Raw genomic sequence first — 21,433 nt, forward strand, 5'->3', positions numbered from 1 at the left:
AGATTTTTTTAATCTACTACAATATAGCTAATGTAGTTAGTTTGTTGCCTTGTCATATGATGAGGAATGCATAATCGGGACACTATAGCTATAGTGTGAAAATCAGAAACCATTCTTCAGCAACAACAGTAGCTGCGAGCTGGGACAGGTCTGATATGTTGTCAAACCCAGACATTTAGGGTTGTGTTTAAAAAATGAGGAATAAATTTATAGAGTAGCATTTTTAGGAAATCTTTCTTTTATCCTCTTCCATAGAAAATGAATTGCAATAAAAAATTCAAATTCAAATGTAGTTGTAAACATCTTGTACCTTAGTAACAGAGTGATAGCCATGCTAGTCTTTATACTATCAAAACAAAAAAGCAGTCCAGTAGCACTTTAAAGACTAACACAATAATTTATCAGGTGATGGGCTTTCGTGGGACAGACCCACTTCTTCAGATCAACTTGACGATCTGAAGAAGTGGGTAACAGCAACGAAGGGTCCTGTGGCACCTTATAGACTAACAGAAAAGTTTTGAGCATGAGCTTTAATGAGCACGGACTCACTTCATCTATTAGTCTATAAGGTGCCACAGGACCCTTCGTTGCTGTTACAGATCCAGACTAACACGGCTACCCCTCCGATACTTGAAGAGGTGGGTGTGTCTCACGAAAGCTCATCACCTAATAAATTATCTTGCTAGTCTTTAAAGTGCCACTGGACAGCTATCTTGTACCTTGCTTGTCATGGAATATGGCTGAAAACATTGTGGCAGCCCTTGGCGTTGCCAGTAAGAACTGCCAGTTGCCAAAAGTAGAACATCAGCAACATGTCTCCAGCTAATTTTCTCCCCACACCTTTTTCCTGTTTCTATACTGTTTTCTTTCCAGTGCATCCGGAATGTGTACACCAGTAAGATCATCAGTAGTGACAGGGACCTCTTGAGTGTTGTGTTTTATGGCACGGAGAAACACAAGAATTCTGTGGATTTTAAACATGTGTATGTTCTTCAGGAGCTGGACAATCCAGGTAAGAGATAATAGATTTATAAGGCTTAAGAGGAGGTGGGGAAGTTTGCACAATACTTTTATTACCATTTGTCCCTTTGGAGAGAGAGGTGCTTGATTTCAATTTCTTTCTGTGCTGGGACTGATAGGTGTAGCAACTTCCCTGCTTAGAGTTTCCCTAATGAATCAGGAAAAGAATACACACTATCGATGTTTATTTTCTTTTGTGTGCGGGGTTCAGCCTCCAATCTCCATATTTTTCTGTACTTCAACACACGAGACCCCATTTTTGAGCCACTTTTCCTGTTGATTAAATTGAATCTGGCATATCCAGACTCTTGAAAGCTTGTCAGTCACCTGCTGTACTACTGAACGTACCATGTTTGTGCTGCCATACCTTTTGATTGCAGTTAAAGTTCCATGTAAGCCTCCTGCTTGGAGAGATTCAGATGCTGATTAGCAGAGCTTCCACAGCTAGCAGCATGTGTTTATACTGGTGGTGCACATCCACACATGGCCAAGTGCACATAAATTTTGTTTTGCACATGTATGGAAAACAGAGGGAGCAATTGCAGTAATTGGATAGCGTGATCTGGTAGGGGTAGTCTGTCTGCAACTTTCATAATAATGAAGTTGGCAGCAGGGTAACACTCTGGGAGTAAGGATATCAATGTATAAAATTGTAACTGATTTAAATTTCTGTCAGTTACTCGGTGAAATGTTTGTCTCGGGGGATGCAGTAGCACCCCTGCGTTTTATTTGTGGGCTCCACTGCCATGCCCAGGGATTCCCACTGATACCGCAGCAGCATGATGTACTTGATGTCCCTGTTGCTGGTGTAGTATGAGAATGCTGTACCTGGGGCTCTGTTGCCTCCGGTCTGCAAGTAGGGATCCTGGGTGCGGGGCCAGCGATTGGATGGAGTCCTGGCAACACTGGGATGATGGGGGGCAGCTCGGTTCCAGGTGGAATTTAATTGTTGCCAGAAACCAATAAGCATCAAGTTTATGGGTTAACCAGTTCTCCCCTAAGTAAGTAAGAGTTTAACAGGAGTAAGATTCATATGACAAAGTGCAGGTAACAGAGAGAGATGTGGGAAGTTGTGTAAAGAGAGGTGAGGTAATACTGTAATGTTCTTGTTTGAGGTAGAGGCCTGAAATAGAAGGTAAGTGGTTCTAGTGAGGGTGGTGATAATGAAAGCATAACTGTCATAGCAAAGTGAAAATTTAATTAAAAGCTATTACTTTGTATGTTGTGGGAATAGTCACTAATAGGACTGGGATAATAAGATGTTTCTCCAGAGGACTTGAGCTATTGACTGTTTCTCCTTGAGACTTCTTATCCCTCATGCTGAAGTACTTTTAGGAGAGTGGGATGTTGTATGGAGAAAGAAGGCAAGCTCTGTTTTAACTCCTGTACTGGCAGAATAGGAGTGTGTCTGAAGTGTGAATCCCAGCTACTTTGATCACTTCTTATTAAAAGAGTGCATCATATTCTGCCTGCCAGCCTCTGATATATCTCATCTTCAGAGCTGAAGGGGTATTTTTTTCTGTGCCCAAAGGTGCAGATGAACGGTTTGGGCAGTTAATGGGGAAGAAAGATGGGGAAAGACTCCTGCCTGCTGGAGGATGGTGTACCCTGGAGGAGAGAGGGCTTATGTAATCTAGTGTTTTTTGTATAGCATTTTATCTCCTAATGTTAATAAGCAATTAGTTTATATAACAGCAGATGGATAGAGCCCTCTGCAGATGCAAAATTGTTATCTGCATGTGCAAAATTGATCTGCAGATTCCCACAGATATGTCTGGATATTCAGGGCTCCATAGATGGAGTAGGAAATTAAGTACTGAACAAGATTTCTTTTAAGGTGAGTTCTTAACAGATAGAAAATCCAGTAAAGGAGCAAGATATGTAAAAGCTGATCAGATAGCAGTGCCTGCAGAGTAAAAGTTTCTTCTGCTGTCACTTGGGAGATTTTGATGAGAGAGAGAGCAAGAGAGCTGGCACGAGGGATGTAAGAGTTTAACTGGTTGAACGATAAGCTTGAAGCTTATTGGTTTCGGTTGATGGTTATACTCTGCATGGGGTCCATCTGGGCTGCCAATCCCACCTCTGGCTATGGTGGGATGCCAGGTGGCAGCAGAGACCCTGGGTATTATGATCTTGTGCTATTCCAGCAGCTGGGACCCTGGGCATAGGCCAGCAGCTGGGATGCCAGGCACATCTGGATGCTAGTATTGGGGTGACGGCAGGGATACCTGAGTGCAGGGATGGTAGTGGAGCCTCACATCAAACATGGGAGTGCTGCAGCACCATCTGCTCCCTTGAGTCCCAGGTAAACATTTAACAGTGTAACTGATAGCATGTAAAAACAGTAGCCAATTACAATTCTATTTACATCCCTAGCTGGTACTGGACAACAGAAGGGGTTATTGTCAACGTGTGCAAGTTGATAGTTTGAAAAATGCGGTGGATGGAGATGTAGTCCCCAGCCCAGATAGATATATGTCCCAGCAGTGCTTGAGTAAATAACTGAAAAACAGCAGTGTGTTTGCAGCAGCTTGGTATAAGCTGCCTATGCACACGTGGATTCGCTGTCAAATGTTTGTCAGACATCAACTGTAAAGACCTGCGTGTGGTGTGTGCATGTGGCTTTTTTTTTTTTTCTGGAAAAATTGTTAGCATGTCCAGCTTTCATAAAATGTTTTTGCTGTCTTTCCATCTAGGTGCCAAGCGAGTACTTGAGTTGGATAAATACAAAGGAGATCAGGGAAAAGCACTCTTCCGTGAATCATTTGGTCATAGTGCTGACTACTTGCTGGGTGAGGCACTCTGGGCCTGTTGCAATCTCTTCAGTGATGTCCGGATGAAGATGAGCCACAAGAGAATCATGCTGTTCACCAATGAAGACAACCCTCATGGGCACGACAGCACTAAAGCCAAGCTGGCTAGAACCAAAGCTGCTGACCTCCGAGACACGGGTAAGGATTTTCTTCTTTTATTTAGAAGTGGAGCTTAATGAAGAGTGACAGTGATATGTCCCTGAAGCAGACACTATGTGACAGCTTTGATGAATCCTGGAGGAAGATGAATGATGTGATGAGACTTGAGGAACTTGGGTTACTACATTTCTGGAGCCAATTCTTCAAAATATAAAACCACTTCGTAAATTAGCTGCTGTCAATCCATTTTGTTGTGGTTAATAAGCAGTAATTAAGCTCCTTTCATTTGTCTTGTGGTTGTCTTGTGTGTTAGTCAGGAATTGAAAGGGCCAGTGAAATTAAACCCTCCTCATCATACATCCTTCAAAAACAGCAAGAAGTCCTGTGGCATCTTATAGACTAACAGATATTTTGGGCTGACAAAGTGGGTCGTTGGAATAAAGTCTGGATACTGTTTGTGAAGCAGCAAAGGTTTATTACAACCAGCTGGCAGAGTGATTCTGAACTTGGTTGAGTTTCAGAATGCACTGATAGGTACCAAGTTATGACTGATTATATAGAGAGCTGAAAGTCAGAGGAAAGAATAGAAGCAGATGTTAAGGAAATGAGCATAATCAATGAGCAATCCAGATGAATTAGCGAACAATCTGTGAGTTACAAAAAGTTTCCATGTGCCGTTTACAGAAAATTTTATCTGTAACAAGTCCTTTGAAGAGTGCAGTCCTCAGCACCGATGTATAAAGTGATATCTCATCTGTAATACACTGATGTGTAAAGCAGTGATGTCTTGTCTGGCATCCTGGTGTAATCTTCGCATGGACTTGATCATTTGTGTTATCACTACAGAATCAAAGCAAGTGAGCAATGCAGAATCAAAGCAGAAGTTAGTGAAAGAATTGTGTTAGTCGCCCTTTAACTATAGTCCAGTTACCCTCCCCGCAGGGTCCTTTCCTGGAATGTGGCTCTCCAGGGACTTATTTACATCAACTGGGATGCCCTCCCCAGATGGCTGGGGTGGAGAGGCTTACCAGACTCCATTTTGGAACGGTGGTTCTTAGCAAATATCATCGCCTACTTCAGAATTTTATCCTATAGGGTCTTTGCCCATGAAAGCTTATGCTCCAAAGTATCTGTTAGTCTGTAAAGTGCCACAGGACTTTTTGTTGTTTTTGAAGATATAGTCTAACTTGGCTACTTCTCAGATACTCATACAGCCTTGTTTCCACTATTCCAGGATTGGACTTACCTGATCAAATGGACAGGCAAAGAAGTTTCCTTTAGTGCCTATTGTCACACTGTAGGGCAGTTGCATCTGTTTCCCTCTCATGGTTCAACAATACCACCACTTTAGGCTCTCTGTTCCTCAGCCATTACCTTTCTCGTTCTGATTTGTTTTTTTCAGCCTGCACAGTTTCCTGCCTGTACTGATGTATCCCCAGCAAGCCAGAATGCCTAAATAGGCCAGGGTCTGTGCTTTGCTTTCTCTCCAGGAGCTATGAATAGCTTGAGCTGCCAACAGTCATAACTTACCACACAGTTTTTTCTGTGCAAACATACTCATTCTTTAGGTGAAAGCATTATAGAAAATATATATTAAAAACAAATAGTAAAATCCACATGCATTCTAATTTGCTTACAAGAGCTCACCCCCACAATTCCAGCTAGGACTCTGATAGGAATCACTCATGTTTGCACAGGGATTTTTCTGTAGCTAGAGGTTCATAGCAAACATTTATTGACAAAACAAAATCACCTGAGGGTGTTCACACTCGCTTCCTCTCTTGACAGATCATGTCCACGCTGGGGGCACCATCAACAGTGTGAGCAATATATGTATCCCACAATGCACTGTTGTGGGAAGGCAGACTGACTGCATCCTGGCTAGTTCTCCTTGCTGAGGAATGTCAAAGCAGTCTGCCCCACTCCGCTTGCAGCAGCAGTCTGTGTGCTGCTGTGTTCCTAGTGCAGGGCAGAACAGGAACAATCCAATACTTTGCTCTGTGGTGGTTCCCCCCACTCCCCCAAATGGAGCAGCACACTCAGCTATCAGATACTTTCTGGAGCTTTGAAAGAATGGGGTGGATGCCTGCAGGGAGCAGAGATCAAAACACTGAACAGATGAGTCAGGGCAGGAATTGTGGGATATTGGTGGAAAGCAGTTCTGTTGCCAACAGTGCACTGGCTCTTTGTTGACAAAGGGAAGGGAAAAGAAAAAGGTTTCTCATGGGGATGAGAATTTTTGTTACTGAAAATGGCCCTTTTTTCTAATGAAGTAGGTTATGTGTACATGCTCCACTTCGAAGTTGCTTACTTCAAAGTTGTATTTCGAGTAAGCAAGTTTGAAGTTATTTTTGTAGTGTAGAGACAGCCTTTGGGTTTACATAGTTCCTCTCCTCTCCAGAAAGGTGACATCCAGTCTAAGCCAATAATAACATATCACATTTGTATTTAATACTGTAGACTCCAGAGTTACTCTAATTTATTTCAGTAAGGTCTTTTATGGATATTTCAGAAATTGTCCTTTCAGTTACAGCTGTATTTTATATGAATTGAAGGAATGTTATGCTTAAGATGCACACAAATTCTTTCTCCAGGGCAGAGGCAATATGCTGCATTTATTGAGAATACAGGAGAAAAGCAGTTATCATTTTTTCTCTCTCTCTCTCTCTCTCTCTCTCTCTCACTCACACTCTCACACACACACACACACACCCCTTTCGTTTACCAGTCTGTTGCTCACTTTCAATTAGTTGGCCAAGCTCATGGAAATATGAGGATGTATTGGGACCAGGTTCCTTTCAGCCCAGGCTGAGATCCCAGTGGAAGTGTCAGACAAACACAAAATCTGTAGCAAAGCAGTTCCTCCTTATAGCAGTTTTTCTCAGCATTGGGATCAATGGATTTTGCATCCTGTTAGAGAGTTCTTCTTTTCTCATGTTTCTTAATGTTTTGTTAAGTTCTTATTACCTCACATCTATTGTCCTATCTTGCTGGTTATCATTGATGACTGCCTGCTTCCATCTTCAGAGCTTGTCCATGTGCCTACTTTTCACATTTTAATGAAGATATGCAACCATCAGGTCTTTCCTGGTCCCTTCCTAGAACGTCTTACATTTATCGCATATGTTGCTCATTCACACAGGAGCTATTATTAGCATAGAGACATTGTCAGAATTTAGACAGAACATTAAGTTAGTTTTAACAAACATTCATCGTGGTTTGTTTTTTTTTAACCAACTGAGGTCAACGTAAGATTCAGGTAAACTATTACAACATTGTCCAAACAGAATTTTATAATTCAGGAAAGCAGTATGTTTAGAGGTTGATTTTGCAATAGTAAGTGTCTGAGACAGCCAGTTCCTTCGGAATTCAGTTGATGTGCTATAGGGATGTAAAATCCCATTTAATTAGAATGGAGGAGTGGCTCAGGGAGGCTCCAGCTGGGCAGGAGCGCACCTCACCTGCCACTGCAGCCTGGTGTTACTTCAACCAGGCTGGAGATCCCTTGCCCACAGCGCCTCTGGAGCGACTGTGGATGAGGACTGCTCTGGCCACACTGGAGCGCTCGTGCCTGCAGCATCCTCAAGTCCCCCAAGTTCCCTTCTGCACCCAACCACCATCTGAGATTCTGCACCTCCTCAATATCATGCAAGAATGCAGTCCTTTACCACTTGTTTTTGGGTGACTGTCCATTTCAACTTTTTTACATTTAAAGGAATAGTTGAGCATTGTACAAACATGGCAGTATAAATAGAAATCAATTTGCATGATTCCACTGCCTCTACCTTGCCTCCAGGTATCTTACTTGACTTGATGCACCTGAAGAAGCCTGGTGGTTTCGATATCTCCTTGTTCTACAGGGATATCATTAACACAGCAGAGGACGAAGACCTAGGGGTCCAAACTGATGCCTCAGGCAAGCTGGAAGATCTCATGAAGAAAGTGCGAGCAAAGGAGACTAAGAAACGGGCTTTGGCCAGGTGTGTACCAAATCTTAACGCTTTGAAGTAGCATAAGCAGCCTCTGGAAGGAGTTATGTCCAAACTTCTTCATGTGGAAAGATTTTTCTATAAAAACACGATTAGAGCAGTATTTTCGCTCCTGGGCCTTAATTCTCTATCATGAGACCAGTGGAACTCTCCTAGCTCTTAGCTCATAGAGGAGCACAGTAATGGAAAAGAAAACATGAGCCAAACCTCTGCTATCCATCATGTGCTTCCTCCCATTTCAAGAGCCTGGCCTGAAATCATCACCCTTGTTTTATCATGACCACAGAGCCCTTGACATGGTGGTCTATTTTGGGGCTCGTGTCCTCCAGGCATCTCAGAAGTCATCTGCTGAGGGGAAGGAAAACCTATAACTCAAAACAAAAAATGATTATGGTAAAGTCAGGGTGAAGTGAGCCTTTGCACAAAAACTGCTTGACTGCCTTCATCTGTCTGAGTTTAGGTTACGCCATCCCAGAATGTTTGGTGACTATGACAGCTTGTGGCACCAGCATTAGTTAAGTGGGGCAGGGTCCTTGCAGGACTGGGTCAATCTCCATAAAAACCAGAAAACACTTCTGAAAGCTCATATTTAAAAACGTTATAAGATATTAATATGCTCTTCACAAAGTTGCTAAAAATTCCTTCTGAACCATTCACTTTGTGTGTTTGTTTCATATAGGAAATTCAGTTTTTTGATGGCAATGATTTCAACTCAGAGTTCGATGGACTAGTGAGGGATTCACTTTATGCCAGGTTTTATAAGAATGAGTTAATGCTGCAGAGTTGTCGAAACTTCCTCTTAAAGATGGTGGTAGATTTCTGCCTATCCTTCTGGCAACATTTTTCCGTGGGGCCATTTTCCGTCTGGGGACACCTTTCACCGTGTACTAGAAATCTAAAGGTCCCACATGGAGCAGGCTGAAAACCTGAGGCTACAGCCACACTGCCGCAGAAGATTGTCCCACTCAGGGGCGACCTTCTAAGGTTTGATTTCACGCATACGCGAAATGGTGGTCTCGGGTCAAAGTCAACCCGTGTGCTCCTCGTGAGGTGAGGAATAAAGGTCAAAGGCGGAAATGCTCCCATCAATCTTCCCCCATGTATACAGACCTGGAAGTCGATCGTAATTCTGTTTTAGCTATGCAATTGGCATAGCTAAAATTGCGTATTGGCAGTTGACATCTATGTCTAGTGTAGACATAGCCTGAGAAATCTTACCCAAATGGGGGGGGGGGGGGCGGCTTTATTTGATTTTTAAACCGGTTTGATCAGCAGTGTTGTACGTGATGGGATCATGTCTAAATGGATGTTACAAAGAGGGGGAAACAATATGTTGCTCTTAACCTCTGAGGACGGGGCAAGGGGCAAGAAGCAACTGGCTTAAATCGCAGCAAGGGAGGCTTAGGTTGGATATTAGGAACAATTTCCTAATTGTCTTGGGATGTTGTGGAGTCTCCATCATTGGAAATTTTGAAGAGCAGGTAAGACAAACACCTGACAGGGATATTCTAGATGCTTAGTCCTGTGACTAGTGCCAGGGACTGGATTCGATGACCTCTTGAGATCCCTTTCTGTCCTACAGTTCTGTGATTTACATTCAGTATGGCAGCAATGCACAGATGTCAGTTGTGGGCTTGCCTTGTGCTTTACCCCACTGTAGCTGTCCTCACAGGTGAAAAAAGAATGGAGAAGCTGTGAGCTCTGCTAAGTTGTTTGTGTTAAAAAGCTATGACCCAGGACTGAGAATCTTACACGCTATCTTCAATGAAGCAGAATTGGAAGATAAGTAATATTTTCATTTCAGAGAGGCAGATGATATTGGAAAGCTAATAAAGGTGAACCTGGGGGAATAGACTGTCACATGAGAGCTCTTCTTTATGAGCTCTCTAGAAATCTGAAGTCTGGCAACAATTTTCACACAGGTTAAACTTCCATCTGGGGAATGAGCTGTCCCTCACTGTAGGTATTTACAACCTGGTCCAGAAAGCTTTCAAACCACCTCCAGTGAAACTTTATCGGGAAACCAATGAGCCTGTGAAAACAAAGACGCGGACATTTAACCGAGAGACAGGCAGCTTGCTTCTACCTAGTGATACCAAGAAGGCTCAGGTAATGTGCTCCCTTTACACTTGTTCTTTCTGGTGTTTGGGGACATGCAAGGACATTAAACATCTGAACAAACCTGTTTGTATTTTTCGTGTGGGCCTTTTTAGATGATCAGCAGAAAGACACTATCGTTTGTACTGTTTGCATCTTGTCCTTTTAATGATCTTTGAACTTTGTAACATTCATAAATTAAGCAGAATTTCAATGAGTCACTGTTTAGGCGATGCTCTCAAGGGAGAAAACAGCTGCTGATGGAAGTGAGGCTGAGGCTTTGTAGTGTGTGCCTTCTCTCCTGAGTCAGAACTGAATCACCTGGGAATCATGACACTGACAGCCCTTATTCTGCTGCTGGTGCTGTTTCTTGATCTAGTCAGAGGTTCTGACCACTTATGAAGAATATCATGGAATGTTTAATTACCATAAGATTGGGCATACAGATCCCAATGACTGGGCTAACTTCCAACCTGGGCAACTGCACTCTGCATCCTTAAAATTCATGCTTCACTCCCCAGTGCTGCCATTTAGTATTGCTGATACAGAATGAATGCCATACTCCGTGCTCAGGTGTAGTTGTATTTTGAGGCTGTACAAGTGATTCCCATATATGCAATCTGCAGAATAGTTTAGGAAGCTCGGGGATGGAGGGAGGTTTGAGGAATATAAAGTTATTTTCTTGTCTTTAGCTGAAGACAATGAGCTTTATTGTCCCTAGAAAGAAGAAGTTCCGAGTGGAAGGTGTCTGGGAGGAGCATAATATCTCAACGTCTTTCTCATCTGACCTTTTTTAGACCAGATGAAAGTACTGAGGTCAATTACTGTATTGATCTGCTCTGTGAAATAGAGCAGTACTTTCAGGAAACAGGTCGCTAGCAGATAGATTTCTGGTTAAAGGAGTGGGCTGTGAGCACACTCCCATTACTGGGAATTGCTAAAGCATACTTACTTTGTCATTCATGCTCAGATTCCATCCATAAACTATCCTGCAAGGTCCCACACTGAATGTCATGGAAACTAAAGCAAAAGGATTCAAGGTCTCTCTGTGAGAGAGTGATGATGAATAGATAAACATTAAACTATTGTCTGACTGTCTGATTAGAAACCTAGGATTAGAGAAATTGAAGGGCATATGAGATGCTCCATTGTGGGCAATAGCAGGAGGACTGCTCTTTATGTAGACGGGCCATAAGTCCTTTTTAAACTGCTGACTTTTCAACATTGAACATGCTGGAATTGTTTAATGCTATGTGTGAAACCAATTTGGACTTTGCTTTAACCATCAGTGAGCCGGTGGTACTTCTCATTCTGGCATGGAAACATCTCACAGGTCTTTCCTTTGATCTGGAATTTATCTCCAGTGGATAACCTAGTCATCTCCATTTCCCTGGTCCTCTTTTTTGCACCCCCTCACATGTTTCATCATAGCAGAACTGATTCTACTGTTTGTCATTTTTGTTGAGTGAGTAACCTGTCCATTCTCATAATTAGTTGTTTCCCTCCTGACATTTATTAGACTTATGGTAACCGTCAGATTGTGTTGGAGAAAGAAGAGGTAGAAGAAGTGAAGAGATTTGATCCTCCAGGGTTGATCCTGATTGGTTTTAAACCATTGGTAATGCTGAAACAGCACCACCATATCAGGCCCTCCCAATTCATCTATCCTGAAGAGTCCTTCATTAATGGTAAGCAAAGCTGGGAGAGATTGACCACCTTGGAACGCAACATCAAACTAATTGACAGAAGAGTGGATCAGAGCTATCATTTAAGAGAGACCTGCTTAGTACAAAATCTTAAAAGAGCAATAATTTGAGTTTAACTGTCACTCTTCTCCCCTACTCTCAGTTAATGTTCTCTTACTTCCCCATTAGTGCTTGTGAATCTGTTTTGTCTTCTATTTTCAACCTACAAACAGCTGAACAAATGTGCCCCCAAAAGGTTTGCTTCGTCATTCACAGCAGTCTCTGTATTTGTAACCTGAGGTATATTGGCACTGAGACAGGAAGGCACGGCTCAGAATAGAGAGCTCCAGGATCTTAATAGGAGTGGATTCAAAGGTTTTATCTTTATTGTTATGCCCACTAAGCAGGACAAAGGGAATACCGAGCAAGGATGTGTGCATTAGCAGCATTTGGGGGTTCTGGATTGTTATAAGTGGACAAAAGTGTTAGGGGTGGAACCTGTGGCCTTTTTTTCTCTCTTGCCATTATTTAACTTGTGAGTGGAAGGCACTTAAGATGAAGTAGTCAGTAGTTCTGTCACACAAAGAGTAGGCCTTGAACTCAAAAGGGCCCTGGTAAAGTAGAGTGCCCTTCTCCCTTAGCATGTGAGACACTGCTTCTCATATGGGTATTAGGCATCTTCTGAGGCCTGGTCTACACCAGGAAACGGCCAGTCCAAGAGAGGCAATTCTAGCTATGCCATTAATGTAGCTAGAATCAGTGTATCAGGTTCTACTTTGTTCTCTGGTTCAGATCAGGGATATTTGGGCTCAAGCTGATATCCCTTACTCCACATGATAGTGTGGAGTACCAGGGTTGATGGTCGAGCCCAGAGAGATCAATTTGGTAGTGTCTTCACCACATGGCAAAATCGATCCCTGGAAGATCAATCGTGATGTATTGAACCCTCCCATATGTATAGACATAACATTCAGCTACCTCCTTATTGTCCCTTTAGGGCCAACAGAACAACACCCCGTTGATTGCGTATTCTGAGTCAGCTCTCTGATGAAAGTAAAAACTAATGTTTGGTCTGGAAAGAGGATCAAGTTTTTACAGTCTAGATTCTTAGTATTTTGCCTCTGCAGTGAGGGCCTTGAGTCCACTACTGCTAGGTATCCAAGAGTGTGTCACAGTATATATTCAAATTGAAAGGGGCCTTTGTCAGATGTCTCCCTCTGTTTTCTCCCTCATCTCCTGTTGCAAATGTTGGTGAGACCAACATTCTCTAGCTCTTAAGTTCAGGTGAGACCATGTTGTCACCTCAGAGTTTTGCCCTTTAAACGTTATTTTTCTGCCTCCTGTTCTGTCCACTTTTGTGAGTGTTGCACATATATTCAGAAAGTGGCAAATGCTATATGATCTGTGTTGCTTCGGGCCAAGGGTCTGTGTTTCAGGAGAGAGCAATATTCTTAATCTGACAGATCTATGTTTGCTTTGGATAGGGAGTACGACTCTGTTTAATGCCTTACTGACCAAGTGCCTGGAGAAAGAGGTGATGGCATTGTGCAGGTACACCCCCCGCCGGAACACTCCTCCCCGCTTTGTGGCCCTGGTCCCCCAGGATGAGGAGCTGAATGAACAGAAAGTGCAGATAGTCCCTCCAGGTATGTGAAGAGATTGTATTGTCCTATACTGAAGCATTAAAAATGGTGCCTGCAAGAGAACATGCACTATCCCTGCCAGATACTGCCTGGTGCCTAGTACAAAGACTGGAGAGAAAGTGGCTTGCAGAAACAGAGGGGCATGACGGGAATCTGATACAGAACAAAGCACTATTTAGTCCCTAGCCACAGTTATGCACCTGAAGTATTTACTTGGCATGAGTCTGCTACAGTTTTTCAATTGGTCAACTTAAAATGTATGCCTGCTACTGTGGATTTGTTGCAGGGCTGTTTTTGGCCTTGTTTAGTTTGTGCCATATTGTACCATGTTGTACTTGCCTAGTGTGCTCTGCTACACATTTGAAAAGCCTCCATTTGTGTTAGTACTTGCCCTGCATAAAATAACAGTAAGTCCAATGTGGCTGTACCAGTTTCCTTCCACTTCCACACCTATGATAACTGCTTCAGGTAGCCAGCATCAGACCGGAGAAACCTCTTTATTAGTTACCTAGCGCTCTTATGCTTGCTTGAATTTTGTTCTCTTCCTGGGTTCTTCTGTAGCTTCTTGAGTGATCATGATTTTCATTTATTGATTGTCAGTGTATCAATTAAGTGTTATGGAAGAGTAGAAGGCAATTATTGTCCTGTGTTTCCTTATTTTTATAGCTGGACAAGACTTGTTTGGGGAATTTGGGGCAAAGAATAATTCTCAATGCATGTAGTGTGTGATTCTATTCATTGTTCCAATATCCCTATGAGTGGGATGAGCGTTATCCTGATTAAAAGATGAGGTGATGCACAAAAGACAGGTGACTTGCCAAGTCTGCTGAGAATCAATGTCCGATGGAATTGTAACTCAAGAATCCCTAGTTACAGCTCACCTACTTGGTTAACTGTACATTACATTTACAGATGGACTACAACAATAAGTGTCTAGCAAGTATGGGTAGATTTTTTTTTTTTTACCTGCTAATCCAACTGCTGAGCATCTTGAACTTGCATTTGATATGCTTTTCTGAGATCAGGCTTTCAGCTAACTACTCTGTGACCTCTCTCTTGTCTAGGTTTCCACCTCATTTTTCTGCCTTATGCAGATGATAAACGGAAAATTGACTTTACAGAAAAAGTCCCAGCCAATCAAGAACAGGTGGACAAAATGAAGGAAATAGTCCAGAAGCTCCGTTTCAAGTACAGGTGAATGGAGGCCAGAGGCAAGGGGCAAGAATATGCAAAGCAATCACCTGCTGTGTTGTCCAGTGCTTAGTGGCAGCTATGGTGTGTGCACATGATCATAGCTTTCAAAGCACAAGGTGGCTGAAACTGCAATTTTTAATGTAACATGGGAGCTTTTTCTTAACTCTGAATAATCAGAGTCTGTTTGGCTGTCTAGTGATCCGAGGACATGCAGACTCTAAACATTGTATAAAACCATTGTTTGAAGTGCTTTAGTTGGACGACACTTTTTACAATAAGGTTGTCAACATCCAAGAGTCAATACAGATAGCTTCCAGATACTGATTAGAATGGCTGATTGCAAAACTTGAGTGCCGATCTTTAGGTCAGTTCTGGTTGATCTGGTGCAATCCACTTAGATATCTGCCGCAGTGTGGTCAAAGCTCCAATAGAAGTATAGCTTCACTGGTTCAGACACACTGTACCCATCATTATATTAAGTCTACATAAGATGAATTAATCATAATTCTATCCCACATTGGGAAATTACTCCAAAGCTGCTCCTTCTAGCAGACAAAATTGGGTTGCTAATCAAAAATTAGCTGTGGTCTAGGTCTACAATGCACTTTGCTTAGGTGTGTTTGCACAAATCTTGAAGATTATTGCAGGGGAGACATTGCCTGAACTAGCTTGTAAAATGGTTGCAAGGACACACAGTATAAGGCATACATTCATGTGCAGCGGACGATGGCTAAGGCTCTACTAATTGTGACAAATAGCCCATATTGATATTGTTGGTCCCATGCTTTTCTTGGATGGGCATGGGGGCTAGGACATCACTCCTTGCCTGTGCTCTTGGAGCACCAGTGATTCCTTCAGTGGCCCAGGAAAGTGGTAGAGAAGAGTAATGGAAAATGGATCTGTGTCCTAGACCCTCTTAACCCCTGCAAGTGTCTTCCCCTCTGCATAGGGTTACCCGTGGTCCTTGCTGCTAGGGTAGGGAGTCCCCCTGCTGGTTTGCGGCAAGGTCTCCCTTCCTCCAGTTTTCTGGTCTTTCAGTTCTTGGCAACACGCTTCCAAACTCCAGTTGTCATTCTGTCCTGTCTGCCTGAAGCAAGGGGGTTCTGTTAGGTTCGTGTCTGGGCCTTAATTGGCAAAGGTGTTTCAGTTAGTCTGTAGTAGCCTTCTCTCATCTACAGGGAACCACATCTCAATCAGCCCTTATCTCCACTATCCTACTGCTCACTGTCTGTGCTGTATAACATAATAAACTTAAAAACTAAACACTTGTAGCAACACTTCCTGACAGAGTCATTTAGATTCCATCCACACAGCATGCCTTTCATAGAGTCACACCTGTTTATTTTGGGAATCCTTTAGCACATGACCCATAGAGCATGGTCATTACACCATGTTCCAGAGACACTATATGTTTCAGTGATGGATCAGACCGGGGTTCCTTCATTTTCTCTGTAAGTCAAGCATTTTAGGATGCTTAAATGAAAAGTACTACAGAATAATTGTTAAAGGGGTTGTGCCTCTCCACCTTGAGGATCAACTTCATCGTGCCCATATTAAAGGGAATGTGTATTCAGAATTTGGCTGCATAGAAATGGGTAAAATTGGTTTCAAAGTGTGAGCTGCTGCCATCTTTATTTCTTTTATATATATACATTGTACTTAATAATAAGCTGGCAGCCAGTGACCGGGTCACTACTGCTGCAGACAGTAAGCCCGAGAGAAAACCAGACCCCAGTGAAGAACCACCATGGATAATTTGCTTATGAATGGTGGGGGCTCAGTAGCCCTATTTATGGGTTCAGTTTACTTCTTGCCTGTGTGGTAAATGCTTCTGGGCTTTGTTTGCAGGCATGACAGCTTTGAGAATCCAGTTCTGCAGCAGCATTTTAGAAACTTGGAGGCCTTGGCACTAGACTTGATGGAGCCTGAACAAGCTGAGGATCTGACATGTGAGAATGAGTGGATGCAAAGAGGGTGGGGATAGAGGCCATTTGATTGTTTTACTGAAGGTGCTGGTGTGCATCTAGAAAATATGAATGGGCTTTTTGTGCTTTTAAACTAGTTAGCATTGTGCAATGCTGAGACTTAAGTGTGTGTAATGGTGGTGACACACTTCAATCTCTAACTATCATTCTGGTTCTGTCGTCTCCCCCCATCTCCCAAGTAGTTGATAGAATGTCCTTTCTAGTTTTGTTGAAAAACTGCTAATTTTGTGCAGTGTACAAATGTCCACTTGGGGCTAAATAAAGACCAAACTTGTTAGTTGTGTCTTAGAGCTAAGTACGGCCTTTGAACATCTGCTACAGTTTTCACTTAAGTCAGTGGGAGTTGTGCTCGGTGAAGGCAGATTTTGCATCTAGGTATCTGGCTTTGAAGACTAATTGTACTCAGTCTTCTCCAGGAAATCCTTCATTACGTCTTAAAATCATGGACAATGAAGGTAAAGAGGAGACTGAATCACTTTTCTTTTTGAAATGAAAATGGAACTCTTTTCCTTACTAGCAAACTGCTGCTTGCCCTTAAACTCCCTTCTTTAAAGATCGAGTCAGCATTTAACTTTGCTACATTAATGGAACGAGTGACTCAACTGATGAATTTGTAGGGATGGAATGATGTCATCTTCTGGCCAGTAAGAGCATAGATACGAGATTTTTCCCAGGGAAAGTTGTAACTTTTTCTCACTGTTTCTCTGCATACCTGTATTGTGGTAGTGTCTAAGGATCCCATTCAAGAGTCGGTATTCTAGTGTGTTAGGCAGTAGATACACACATGGCAAAAATGATTTCTGTGCCTAAGAAGAGCTTATAGTCTAAGAGACACCAGGTGACTATAAAAAATAGATTTAGTTCAGTGTAACAGTAATTAAAAGCTATAGGGTACTTATTTTTCTAGCATACTGTTACGCATTTTTTTTCTTCCATTTGGTCTGTGCACAAGCATGTCTGTCCTTCCTATTTAGGTATGCAAGTCTAATTAGTAAGAAGACATTGCACATATGCAGTATAAGTTAATGGTATCATCAAGAAATTCCTGACTCTTATGCATTCAAAAATTTTAGTTACCACTGCATTAATGTACTTTTTTTTTGCATTTCATTTCTCATGTTTAGAATGATAGTTACTTTGAAGACAGTCATTTTTTGCTATACACCAGTATATGGTGGTGATGTTTGCAATCGTACAGGTTTCCCTGTGTTTGGTTATGTTTTTTTGAATATCAGTTTCTCTTCCTGCCAGTGCCCAAGGTTGAGGCAATGAACCACAGACTGGGTGATCTGGCAGAACAGTTTAAGCAGCTGGTTTATCCTCCTGACTACAATCCGGAGGGAAAGGCTGTGAAGCGGAAGCAAGGTGAGTGGAGCTGGGGATCCCTCTGCACTGTTGTGATACGCAGCATTCTGTCCATATCAGTTTAGTGCTGAGGAATCTGCATTTCTCAGTTTCTCGTGGTTTAAAGAAACCTGTTATGAAAACAGACTTGCTTATTCTATCAGCTGGCTCCTCACCAAAATGGAGTCGGAGCACATGGATCGTGGCCTTATTAGAACTCTCAAGCTGCAATTGCTTTTGGTCAAATTGGATAATTTCTTGAATAGGAAATCTCTTAAGAAAAGCCCACATTGCAGCAGGAAGTAATCTGGGTCAATAAACAGAGCAACCTTATGCTGTTTTTGTTTGTCATTTCAGGTTGTTGTTGGTCTTTTATTGTTGTTTTTGACAGGCCAGCAAAAGCATTAATTTTCTTCACTTACTCATATCATAAGTAAGACTCTACCTGAGCTGCCAGTTTTTTTTTTTTTGGTACGGCTGTACAGGTTGAACCTCTCTCATCCATCACCTTTGGGACCTGACCAGTGCTGGATGAGAGGATTTTCTGGATGACAGGAGGTCAATACTTTCTAGCACATTTCCAAAACTTCCACTGCTTACTTGGCTCTTAGAAGACATTTAGGGGTAAATAACATCACAGAACACTCAGAGCCAAGACTGGTGGCTGTAAACAAACTTTATGGGACCACAGAAAACTTGGCCATGCCCATGATAAGTGGTCACCTGGCTAACAAAAATCATGCCAAATTAGAGTTTGGCAAATGAGAGAGGTTCAACCTGTAGTAGGCAACTTCTGTCGAAGTTCTGCGGTGTTCCAACCTGAACTTGTCTTGAACTAACTGTATGCAGCAATTGTAGTTGATTCCATAGGAGAAGGGTATTAGTAAGGGTGTCCTAAGCCAAATTCCACATTGAGATTTTACATTCTGCTTTGTTGATTCCGTGAAAATCCGCCATGGTGTTATTTGGTTATGGAGTCTTTCCCATTAAGCCCCAAACAGTTGTTGACTAAGGTACTCACTAGCATAGGAAATGCATGAACTTATGACTGACATCCACACATATGAACAAAAGCTCACCTGCGACCTCTGGGAGAAGCAACAGCCACAGGTGGTGGCGAGCAGTGCAAATGCTGACTGGAGGACTTCAGCATGGGGCAGTTGCACAGCCAACAGCTGGAGAGAAACAGCAATTTGAAGGGGAAACTGCTGTTTCTCCAGCTGTGGGCTGCAAAGCCACTCCCACCTCCTCTGGCCCATGCTGCTTACCACCTCCTGTTGAGTGAAGGCCGTGTGCAGCCTGGGGTGAGGAGCTGGATGCAGGAGCCAGCATACAGAACCTGTGGGGAGGCGACTGGTGGCCAGTTCTACCCAGAAGTCCCTTTTCAAAATCTCCAACTACCTCCTTATCGTCTAATTAAACATGCCTTTCCTCAAGCACCAGCATTCAAGATTAAATAAAAACTTGTTTCTTCTATTTTTCATTGCAAATACACAGTATTTCAGCTGCATTAGACTTTTGTGGGCTAGCCTGGAAACCTACCTACCTACTGTTTCGAACCTTGTTTCTATAGGAAGAGGCATTCCAAGTACCAAATGACTGACTTACAAATGAATTTTGGAACACAACCTGCTCAGAAGTTGGGCGGGGGGGGATTGGGGTTTCCTGTATATAAAAGTGCAAAGTGTAACATTGATATAGGCTAAACTGACTTACACCATAACTCTGTTCACTTATGCTGAGTATCCTAGATCATCTTTCATTTGCTGACATAAGCATTAGGCACAAGCAGATGGAAAAGCTGTCAAAATAAAGATACATTTGTTCTAGGGAAGTACCTGCACAGATCAGTACCAGAACACTTATATCCAAAACAAATATAAGGGAGGAACTGAAAAACTAGCTAGTGATATGTCAAGAAGTAACTTATGAAAGCATATAAATGATACCAACTGTAATTTGTAATGTGAGGAGCACACCTTCTGCGTAAGTTGAATATAATATTGCTGCATGGGAGTGCTCTGCAGAGACAGGTACTGTATAGAAACCTTTTCTTGTACCATATTAATAAACAACTGATATTATTTGACAAATTTCTAGTTTCTTTATCTTAGAAGCATCCCTATTTGAATGATTACAGGAGATCAATCTGTACATAGCCATTAAAACTACTGGTTACTTACAGGTAACCAGATTGGCACATGAAGTATTGCAGTGTTTTCCCTATACTTAGAGTTCTGTTAATGTTGTTGTCCAAATCTCTTTCTAATAGGAGAAGGTGCTGGCCAAGCAGAGAAGAAGCCCAAGATGGAAGTATCAGAGGTTGAACTTAGGAGCCATGTACAGAAGGGCACTCTGGGCAAATTCACTGTGCCTGTGCTGAAGGAAGCATGCAGGGTTTATGGGCTGAAAGGTGGAGGGAAGAAGCAAGAACTGCTAGATGCATTGACTGACTATTTCAGAAAGTTTTAAACAGGAACTTAGGCCTTCAATGACAAAGGGGTTGACTCTATTCTGCTTAACACTTGTCTACATCCCTGGGTTTTGGCTCTGAGTTCAGTTGTGATGCTAATGGAAGAAAGGGGGTAGAGAAACAATTTTTTATATCCAACACTGAAGACTCCAGTAAGAGGAAACATTTCTTCCTTTTTGTGACAACAGTAAAATAACCCCACCTCCCAACTTCAGTCCTAGAATTCAAATAAACACTATTGTGCCTTGGTGTCTGAATAAATGCAAGTTTGTTTTGTAGCCTTACTTCTTTAGAAAAGCAGAATGGCATAGAAGATAGGCTGTCACATACAGCAAATCTTGCCTATTTAAAATAAGTGGAATAATCTGTATGGTAATGGATGAAAGTGCTATTTTTGTATCAGGCTTACTTTTCAAGTATATTTGCTTATAAAAACTATGAGTGGTATCTTATTGTACTGATCAACACATTAAACCTGTGAGAGCCCAAACACCTTACGCCAGAACAAACTGAATTCTATTCTGCCATAAGCATAATCAAAATCGTCAGCATATCCTCGTAACGGGATTGTCAGAAAGCTAGGGTGAGTAGAAGCAGTTTAAAATAAATGGATTCACCCTCCTTCCCTGCCCTCCCCCCACACCCCTGAAAGCTAAACTCAGGGAGAAACAAGACTAAAGATAACTAGTGTCATATTAAACATCAGGTAATGTATTCCCTTTGAGGAGAGAAGGATAATGACATCCCAAGAGACAGCGACCCACATACTGATATTTTCAACTCTCAAATGAGTCACATACCTGAAAGCAGAAGTCTGTGAGCAAGAACTTGAAAAAGGGTGTTATGTCCAAGGATTTTTGCATCAAAGTGGAACCTACAATATGTAAATGTGTTAAACTGCTAGCACTTGAACATCCCTCTTTTTAAAGTGTAGGGCTAGCAAAAGCACTTTATATACATCTTGAAGAGTGTTGCTGACTTAACTTTAGCATAACCACACTTCAGTCTTGTAAACCCTTTTCTCCTTCAAACAGTTACATTGCATAGGGAGTTTGGCCTGGAATCAGGGTCAGGTTGTTGCAGGCAAAAGG

General features: G+C 42.2%; 1 protein-coding gene across 5 annotated transcripts in view; it reads left to right on the forward strand.

Annotated features, from left to right (window-relative positions):
• XRCC6 (X-ray repair cross complementing 6) overlaps window positions 1-20,777 on the forward strand; it is a 24,216-nt gene extending 3,439 nt beyond the window's left edge. For all 5 annotated transcript variants that reach the window (XM_075010153.1, XM_075010170.1, XM_075010163.1 and 2 more), the window contains exons 4-13: window positions 874-1,012; window positions 3,717-3,971; window positions 7,729-7,912; window positions 9,844-10,030; window positions 11,538-11,706; window positions 13,188-13,349; window positions 14,411-14,540; window positions 16,389-16,489; window positions 17,777-17,890; window positions 20,142-20,777. In XM_075010153.1, coding sequence (XP_074866254.1) covers window positions 874-1,012; window positions 3,717-3,971; window positions 7,729-7,912; window positions 9,844-10,030; window positions 11,538-11,706; window positions 13,188-13,349; window positions 14,411-14,540; window positions 16,389-16,489; window positions 17,777-17,890; window positions 20,142-20,341 — 1,641 coding nt within the window. In that variant the 3' untranslated portion in view covers window positions 20,342-20,777. The remainder of the gene's footprint in view (window positions 1-873; window positions 1,013-3,716; window positions 3,972-7,728; window positions 7,913-9,843; window positions 10,031-11,537; window positions 11,707-13,187; window positions 13,350-14,410; window positions 14,541-16,388; window positions 16,490-17,776; window positions 17,891-20,141) is intronic.
• The last annotated feature ends 656 nt before the right edge of the window (window positions 20,778-21,433 follow it).

The sequence above is a fragment of the Carettochelys insculpta genome, chromosome 1 (genome assembly GCF_033958435.1).
Source record: "Carettochelys insculpta isolate YL-2023 chromosome 1, ASM3395843v1, whole genome shotgun sequence".
Taxonomy (NCBI): Eukaryota; Metazoa; Chordata; order Testudines; family Carettochelyidae; genus Carettochelys; species Carettochelys insculpta.